Source organism: Brachycentrus maculatus, unplaced genomic scaffold (genome assembly GCF_059751285.1).
Source record: "Brachycentrus maculatus isolate JH-2025_06_01 unplaced genomic scaffold, ASM5975128v1 h1tg000097l, whole genome shotgun sequence".
Classification (NCBI taxonomy): Eukaryota; Metazoa; Arthropoda; class Insecta; order Trichoptera; family Brachycentridae; genus Brachycentrus; species Brachycentrus maculatus.
The window spans coordinates 1,237,742-1,247,437 of record NW_028280851.1 but is presented as its reverse complement, the minus strand read 5'-3'; the positions used below and the strand labels follow the sequence as shown (position 1 = coordinate 1,247,437).

The window sequence follows — 9,696 nt, the reverse complement described above, 5'->3', positions numbered from 1 at the left end:
TGATAAGTCACCGAAAAACGTGCTATAGCATAAGCTTTGAGAATCCTTTAATTCGTAGTGAGTGACGAATTATAGTAACATTGATTATTCATCACATGTGAATTAAATGTCAAAGTGACGTATTGTATTCTATATCTATTTTCTTTTGATTTGTTCAGTGTACGAAAGAAATTATATTTTAGTTATTTATTCAATCCACCAAACATGGAAACCTGTGAAATCAGCAAAGACCAATACTTGAAAGCAATACAAATTTGGTTGAAGAATTCTCACGTGGTTAATCGTCGAATGAGTGGCATTCTCCAAATATTAAATTGCACTCTTCGTTATTCGCCAGATTGTTTTCGAGCCTTAGTGGTAGAATGTCAGACATCCGACATCGAAGTATTACAATCGTGTTCTAAAGAGCTTATTTTGGATCACTTGTTTTCTAATTCTAGAGAATTGGTAAATATATGCAGCGATGATGACTTCGAAAGTGAACTGTCGTTCTCGCATGATTTGCACATATTTATCAGTGTCCAAAAGTTAATGCCGCGCAGTTCCAAGTTTAAAGACTCGTACAGAATCTGTTTGCTTGAAAACTTTCATAACCAAGCTATTTTCATTAATAAATCTCATGTCTCTGAACTGTTAGATCTAACCCCTGTCATACCATATTCTATTAATCTGAAAGATGGAAATATACTGGTAAATAGCCTCTCAGGTACCGTCTTACGTTAGTAATTATTTAATGTACACTTTTAAAAGATTCATGTTATAATTAATTTTTTTTCAATTGTTAGCAGAAACCGACGATTTGAAGTTACACTGGTTAAAGAACAAGTTGCTTCCTCGGATAATAAAGTGGGCACTATCCGACGCAGAGAATCCGAATGGTATCACCGGGTCATTAAACTTGATTTCTCTGGATAAATATAACACTAAGTATCAAGAATTGAAAGTCAAATACGGCCAGGAGATGGTTGCTGTAATATACACTTGATTACTTTAAAAAATATATATACTTATCTAAATAATGCGTATTTATGTACACATTTTTATAGCATTCAATATTTTATAGCTATATCATATCCTGTTTATATATTTTAAAAAAAAAACTCTTATAATATTTATCTTTTCCTATTTTAGATATGGCCTGAAAATACGGATCCTTCCAAATTTGTGTATGAAGATGTCGCAATAGCTACTTATCTATTATTGCTTTGGGAAGATGAAAGAACAACTCTGAATAGTACAAAATTACAGTCTTTTATAGACTTGGGCTGCGGAAATGGACTCTTAGTTTATATACTATCTTCCGAAGGGCATTCTGGAAGAGGAGTTGATGTCAGAAAACGGGGCATTTGGGATTTATATCCCGAAAGCGTTCAGCTTCAGGTTAGAGAAGTAAAACATTCAAATTAGTTCAATTCAATCAATTTTGTTAGCTAACTATGATAATAGATTTAACGTATTCTGCATATCAACCTCTCTTATGTACACTATCAACAATTTTACAATCTTGAGGTTCTCTCTATATGTATTTCAAATGTAATACATTACATTTTTACTTATAATTAACTTTTTTTTTATGTAAACGCAGCACAAACGTACCAGATAAAATATATTTAAATCTTTATATTGAAAATATTTAATTTCAAACTTCAAATTATGGGTTATGATAGTATATGTATGAGGGGTCAATATGAACTGATCAAACATGTATTTCTAAAAAAAAACTTATTCAATTTGCAAAAGTATGTAGTTAGTTATATATAACCAACTACGTTATATATAGCTATAATCACTACAGGTATGGATTTTTTGGAAAATTGGTATGAATACTTTTAAAACTAGTGCAAAAGAAATTTCATTCTTGTCATTGTTCTATCTGAGTATAATATGTTCCTATGTTTTACAAATACAGTATTTTCTGCAAATTACACATATTCGTTGGGTGTGGTGTCATGATTGAACCAACTAAACAGAAATAAGAACTATTTATAGTTTAATCCCAAATTTTTTTACACTTTTCAATAGGATAGAACCGATTGTCTGGTGATTTTTCCTGATAATAAATAATAAATAAAGTTGTGATGATACCCCGTTGACATAGATTTTATTGTTATTTTTTTTTGCAGGTGGAACCTGTCACTCCATCTGAACAATTTTTATACAAGGATACTGATTGGTTTATTGGAAATCATTCAGACGAATTAACTCCTTGGATTCCTGTTATGGCTGCTAGAAGTTCTTATAACTGCAGATTCTTTTTACTTCCCTGCTGTGCATATGAATTTGACGGAAAAAAATATCAACGAAAAGATTCATCGAAGAGCCAATACAATGAATATTTAGATTATGTTAAACTTATCTGCGATAAATGCGGAATAAAAACTGAAATTGATAGACTGAAGATTCCGAGTACCAAAAGGATATGTTTAGTCGGAACTGATCGACTTTACTCAGAAGATAAACAAGACAGTAAAGTTTTAGAAATACAAAACTTTATTAATGGGAGATGTAATGGTGGTAAAAAAGAAAATGAATCGCCTGAGGGCCTATCAAATTCTGAAGGCAATTGGGTGCCCAGTTTTACTCCAAGAGAAGGCATTGAAAAAGTTCGAAACTGTACCAAAATAGAGAAAGGCGTGATAAATGAAATAATTTTATCAATCACATCAAATTTGCTAAAAGTAAAAAATTACTCCAACCAAAGATGGAACTCTGGTGGATGTATACCGTTGAGTAGCATTGTGAAATGTGTCCCTCCTGAAAAATTAAAGATGTTAAAGAAGGAATGTGGCGGACTTCAAACCTTACTTCGAAATAATCATCATATATTTGAAGTTGTTTCTGGGAATGTAAAATTGAGGCATCCTCGATCCAAAGCAGAAGTTCTTAAACAGTTAGCTAAATCCAACAAAGTGAAGAAACAACATAAAACTATTACTCTCAATCAAAAACCGTGTTGGTTTTTTAACAACCATCCTGATGGTTGTCCATTACCAATGGAAATATGTAGTTTTGTTCACTCAACATGATTTTGTTAATTAAAGTGTGATTTGAAAATAATTATCTTTTATTTAAATACATATTTTATTATCGGTTTTAAGGGAAACCTCTGATAATATAAATGATCCTCATACTAAACTTCACACTTTAAGTTATAAGTTATTGCCAAATTTCTCACTTTGGCTCACAAAGCATGAATTCTCCATTGATGATCCACCGCATGAGGTTTGATACTCTTCATGATCATGTTCGCTCCCTTGGTGGGGCATATGGCCAACACAAGTCATTTCCAAATCACTCTTCACACGCCATCTTCTTGGTTTCCTCCCAGGTCAGGTGACAAAAGTTTTTTTTTCGACCCGATAATTTTAACTGTAATTTATAGAAAAAAATTGCGAAGCGCGCGGAGCAAAAGTCGAAATCGGAAATATTCCCAAGTCACCCCCTGGTGATTTTAAATACCACATTGGCTATTTTTTTATTTCCATCATCTATAACTCATCACCTCAATCTGAAAAGATTGTGTTGGTGGATTTCGAAATAATTAGGTAGGTAGGTCATTATTTGATGAGTTTCATGTTTGAAATTGAAATTTGCTTATGGTATAACATTGTCTATTGTATGACGTTCTTTATGGCAACACCATAAATCGCGTGTAATTTTTTGGTTAGTTGTCAGATTCCTTATTTCTTTTTACCTCAAAATGGCCAGCCGAAGCGCCGCGCCGAGGCGCGTAACCGAAAGTGACTCGACTGTGGCGTATGTACAGGCCGATGGACTGGTAGGTTTGCATTCCGAGTGGTTTAAACCTATTTTTACATATATTTTACTTGTCATATGACTGTCGGTTGACACTATCCAGACGCTTTTTGTAATGAATGTTTCTTCTTTCAGGCTGTCATGAAAATAGTGAAACATTGCCACGAAGAATCATGTAGCAATATGGAAGTGGCCCAGGGGGCCCTCTTAGGACTGGTTGTGGAAAACCGTCTAGAGATAACCAACTGTTTCCCGTTCCCAAAACATAACGATGACAATATGGATGAGGAGGAATACCAGTTGGATATGATGAGGCGACTTCGTCGAGTGAATGTTGATCACTTCCATGTCGGATGGTGAGTTTGTGATCAATAGTTTTGTCAATAAATTGACATATCGACGTGCCCTACGTAAAGTGCTCTAACTACATTTTTGTCAATTTTGAGATATTTGGTGTATGTTACCTACTGACCGTTATCTACAAATATAAACAAACAAAAAATATATAAAATAAATTACGCCTAGTTTTCAGGCGTATAAGACGCTATCTGCACGGAATTTTCGAAATGAACTGAACTCCTAAAACGCTAACTACTTAATTTTGACAAAGTGTAAAGTTTTAAAAGGATTTAATACATTATTTTATCGTGTTTTTGAATGAATAATACTAGTTTAGAATTTCAGATAAAACTGTCAATTAATAAAAAATAATATGTTGAAAAATCTTGTAAGCTCTCTCCTGTAAAGTAACAGATTTGCAGATAGAGTACTTTACGCAGGGGCCGTCGATATATATTTGACAGAAAGTGCATATGAAAAAATAAACTAATAATATTACGGTATTCATTCTTTTATCATTGTAACTCAAGTACACTGAGAATGTGGTGAAAATAGTCTTGACTCTATTTTATGTTTTAGTGCACAGACATTGACTTCTTTTCTTTCCAAATATGGACTGATTTATGTCATTGAGAACAAGTTATTTCAGAGAACCATATTATTATTATTTTAATAAACTAGAAATATTTGCGTTTTTATTATTTACACAAATATTTCAATTTCATACTATTTCTGTGAGCCTAAGTGGCTCATTATTAGAAATAGGTATCAAATTGTGGTAGAGTGGATTCGAACCGAGAAACTCTGACTCTGAGTCCGCGACACTAACCACGACCGACACGAATAAATTCAATGTTTTCTTTAATCATTGTAACATGTCTTACCACTAAGTTAATGCCGAAACAATAAATAAAATAATAAATTTAATAATTTCGTCTTGCGTGTTTTGGTTGTAAATAATAAAATAAATGAAAACCGGTGAGTGGTTATATACTAATTTTATTAACATTTTTGTAAAAAAATTAAAAAAGTATAAATGACTAACCACAAAGTAAATGCTTTAAATATTAATAATATTGTGAGTGGTTATATACTAATTTTATTAACATTAAAAAAAAAATAAGTAAAAATGACTAACCACGAAGTAAATGCTTTAAATATTAATAATATTGAGAATATAGAAAAATTATACATAACAATTCTTCTTCTTCTTTTTCTTCTTGGTGTAGGCCTTATGGGCTATTTTTAAGAGGGATTAACTTCTTGCGATGTTGATTCGTCAATCCATCTCTTTGGTGGTCTGCCCTTGAGTTGTTTAGGGTTGGCCGTGCAGTGCAATGTGGGGGAGTCTGGAAGGTTCCATTCTCCTCACATGCGCATGCCATTGTCTTCCCCACCTAATGACGTCTTGGATCTCGCATATTTCTCTTATCCTGGTATTCCTTATTCTATCTCGTAGGCTCTTACCAGATATGCTCCTTAAGGTGGAGACTGACCGGAGCATGCCGTCGTAACATAACGTCGTAAAATAACGTCGTAACAACGCTTGCAGCGAGCATCACCTAGCATCCGAAACTATGGATGGAGCGCTCGGCTCCCTGTACTGACTGCCTGAATGCTCGCACCGTTACGTGTTGCGTTGCGACGAAATGCTCCGGTCAGTCTTCACCATTAGAGTCTTCATTTCTGACACTCTTACCGCTTTTTTTTTGTAACATAACAATGTATTAAGAAAATGGGTGATCAAGTTTTATTTTGTTTTATTAGGTACCAAAGTGCGGATGTTGGTAACTTTCTGAGTCTTCCGCTGCTGGAGTCGCAGTACCACTACCAGACTTCAATAGACGAGAGTGTTGTAGTCATATACGACACAAAGAAGTCGGCTCGTGGCTTCCTCACACTCAAGGCTTACCGACTCACTCCCCAGGTTAGAATAATATATATCGCTCACTCCTTTCAAGAACGTCATAAATCAAAAATCGTCAATTTTTAGTTGTGCATGTTTTCGGAATGCCCAGAAAATGTACTATATCCCAGCAAAAGAGGCATATTTTTAACTTGATATTTACTCGATACAGGGCAGAAAGTGTTGTTTTTGCATTTTGAAGAAAAGGTATTATTTAATATTTTTTTTAATATTCTAAATATTTTTTGAATGTACAAAAAACCTTCAGGTTTTACCTAAAAAGATCTGTTGCATATCAAAAAGTTTAATAAGTGGCTTGATATTTATTTTTAATACATTGTATTATATTTTTAAACTTTAAAAACGTTCTCCTGAAAAATCAAGTATTTTGATTTATGACGTTCTTGAAAGGAGTGAGCGATATGTTCACTAATATAGTGAAAATATGACTTTGTTTTAAAATCACTATAAATATTTTATTACAGCTTCTTTTTCAAGACTGATTAATACAATTTTAAGTTACAATGAAATATTTATAAATAATAATAATAAAACCCTTATCTGCACCCCAATGGTGCAAAGGGCACTGCTTCATATAAACACAGTGTTATCTTGATTGTTTACACATGAAGGAAAAGTGATCAGCCCTCCGCTTTAGGTACCAGTCCAGGGTAATATTGAATAAATATTACAGTGAAAAAATCACTTTTATTTATTTGACCCCCCCTGGGAATCGAACACTCGGAGATTACACTACGGAGGCGGACATTAAAGCGATTTTGAAACAGTTATATTTTAATTATAAAATGGAAAATCACAAAGTTATTGTTTCAAATTTAAATTATGTAGAACTATGCTCACATTTCTACATCTCAACGTAGATAAGAAGAATGTCTAGATATTTACAGGGCTAATGACCCATCATACGCTGGTTTAAATGATCACTTTATACGTGTGTAGTGTTCACCATTCCACCTACTCTCGGGTTATTTTCTGAAAAACGGACAAAAAAATCACCTTTTTTCTACAGAATTATGAAAACAATGTTTGTTGTATTCATACCTGACAATTTTGCCATGATAGGTGCATTTAAGATGGAACTCATGTACATTATTTTTATCATGTCTCCTCTCTGTCTTGTCCAAATGTGTATCCGGTACGCATTTAATATTTTTGGCACAGATATTTCTTTTTGTGCTCGTATGTGATATGGGTTAGCTAAGAATGGTGCAGAAAAAATCCGCGTATCAAGTACGCTTGTATGTGTAAAGCGGTTAACACCACTGACATGTCACTGCCAATGTGCCCTAATTTTGTAATTGAACTCCTGTTTCTTTTTTGCGACACATTGTTGGCGGAAAACGCTTAAAAGTGTTTTTTACACACTATTGGTAGAAAGCAAGAGATGCTTTTAAGCGTTCTATTTGCTTACTTTTGGTAGACCGCGAGAGATACCAAAAAATATTGTACAGATGAGAATTGGGTTTGCGGTTACTTGTGATTAGTATACTAGGGGTCGGGTGGCGGACTGTCAGTAGACAGTATAATTAGGGTCGGGGCTGATAAAAAAACCACCCGTAACAATGTATTTATTCCACTTTTTATTTTATTTTCCAGGCTATTACAATGTACAAGGATAATGAGTTCACGCCGGAAGCCCTTCGCAACCTGAAGATCGGTTACGAGAGTCTGTTTGTAGAGGTTCCCATTGTGATCCGTAATTCTCCGCTCACCAACATCATGATGTCCGAGTTGGCGGAGATGGTCCCGGAAGAGGAAGGATCCAAATTCCTGGATTTGGGAACCGCTTCTGTTTTGGAAGGTAATCTACTAAACTAACATTCAATTAGTTTTAAAATGTTATGACTCTTTTTTTGGAGAAATTGTGGGTAGTTTGGGAAATGATACATTTTTTATGAGATGTCCAAACTTTATTTTTGTGTTGTATCTTTATCGAATTCTTTTAAACTAGAACATAGATTACAAACAGCCCAAGAAAGAGTCATTTCACAGTTTAAGTCTGTTTGCCGTAAAAATAATTAGCATATTTTTATATTATTTTATATTTAATTTTTATATTATGTTATATCTCTGCAGCCAAACGCAACACAATAACGATGCTTTTACAGCCAAACAAATGAAAATTTTGTTATTGAATGATATAATTATGTCAAAACCTAATTCTTAACGACGGATACTGAGGGCCTTATTATATACAACGATATTTGTTGCAGGCCAACTTCGTAGCCTGATGGACCGTGTGGACGAACTAAACCAGGAAGCCATCAAGTTCAATCGGTACCAGCAGACAGTGGTGCGACAGCAGCAGGACAAGCACCGCGCTCTGCAGAAGAGGACCCAGGAGAATGCGGCCCGCGCGGCCAAGGACGAGCCCCCGCTGCCCGAGGAGGACCTGAACAAGCTCTTCCGGCCGCCCCAGGTCCCCCCGAGGCTCAACCCCATGATCGTGGCCGGCCAGATCAACACCTACAGCCAGCACATCTCCCAGTTCTGCTCCCAGAGCCTGGCCAAGCTGTACATAACGCAGGCGCTGCAATCCGCCAAGGAGGGCAAACAGAACCCTTAAACGGATCACTATCAGCCGCCTTCAAGATACTGATGAAGAGTTAACACATTGTACAGGCGTTGAAAAGGCACACATTTTTTATCAGTTTCAAAATTTCAAGAACAAATGTGTCTTTGGACCGTGTGTGTGAAAATGACTGTTCATTTAGTTTTACATATCTTGAATGTGTGGAATAGAAAATAAACATTGTCATTTTGAGTAATTCTGTGTTTTATTTTAATACCATAATAGATTTTTCAATATTTCCTGGCTCAAATTATGTATTTAAAAGGAAATTCATTACAAAGGTGTCTCAACTTAATATGAAACATGTATCTTCCCTTTTTTCTGAAAGAAGGTTGGCTTAGGTCTTTGTCATTTGTCTGGCTAAAGCGATCACTTTAGACACTTTGTAATGTTCACCATTCTGCCCATTGTTGAAAATCGATATTGCATTCATTCTTGAAACCGGTGTACATGCAATGGTCTTAAATTGCACTATAGTGATTATGTCGAGTTAAAGAGACGAGAGAGAAGAGAAAAGATGAGGATAGAGATGGGTAGGGACTGACCATGAAAGAAACAAACCATCACACAGCTTATAATCCATGAAGAAAAAGATTGAGTAGCGAGAGAAATTTCATATAAAATATTACACCAATATTTATTTAAAATATATTTTTTTAAAGGTATGTTTATGATCTCTATAGTATTTTTTGAGTATTTTTTTATGGTTCACCTCCATAGTGTAGTGGTTAGTACGCTAGGCTTCCACGCTGGAGGTCCCAGGTTCGATTCCGAATAGTTTAAAAATCGATACTAGTGATTTTTCGGTCTATTATTTATTTAATATCACCCTGGACTGGTACCTGAAGTGCAAGGCTGATCACCATATTCTTCTTCATCTTTGATGAGATGTCAAAAAATAATATGATCACCTTTCCTTCGTGCATTTGACTATCAAGATAACAATGCTTCTATGTGATGCAGTGCCCTACGCACCATTGGGTGCAAATAAGGGTTAGATAGATAGATTAAAAGGTTATGTAATAAAATAAAAGTAAATTTATAATATTTTGAGTGCGAAGACTGACTGATTTCTGCAGCTGTATTAGATGCATATACCTCC

At 34.7% G+C, this 9,696-nt stretch overlaps 2 protein-coding genes across 3 annotated transcripts; both read left to right on the top strand.

Annotated features, from left to right (window-relative positions):
• The first annotated feature begins 93 nt into the window (after positions 1 to 93).
• LOC148310387 (putative tRNA (uracil-O(2)-)-methyltransferase) lies at positions 94 to 3,057 on the top strand. 2 transcript variants are annotated; one of them, XM_088258504.1, is made up of 4 exons: positions 94 to 706; positions 789 to 970; positions 1,132 to 1,380; positions 2,124 to 3,057. In XM_088258504.1, the coding sequence occupies exons 1-4, from the start codon at positions 205 to 207 to the stop codon at positions 3,024 to 3,026; spliced, it is 1,836 nt and encodes a 611-aa protein (XP_088114630.1). In that variant the 5' UTR covers positions 94 to 204; the 3' UTR covers positions 3,027 to 3,057. The 2 variants fall into 2 exon arrangements, with proteins under 2 accessions (XP_088114630.1, XP_088114629.1); XM_088258503.1 differs by having other exon boundaries at positions 786 to 970.
• A 566-nt stretch (positions 3,058 to 3,623) lies between these two features.
• On the top strand, positions 3,624 to 8,790 carry eIF3h (eukaryotic translation initiation factor 3 subunit h). Its single transcript, XM_088258499.1, has 5 exons — positions 3,624 to 3,778; positions 3,892 to 4,112; positions 5,863 to 6,022; positions 7,619 to 7,823; positions 8,236 to 8,790. Exons 1-5 carry the CDS (start codon positions 3,701 to 3,703, stop codon positions 8,586 to 8,588), a joined length of 1,017 nt encoding a protein of 338 aa, XP_088114625.1. The 5' UTR covers positions 3,624 to 3,700; the 3' UTR covers positions 8,589 to 8,790.
• Positions 8,791 to 9,696: the final 906 nt, after the last annotated feature.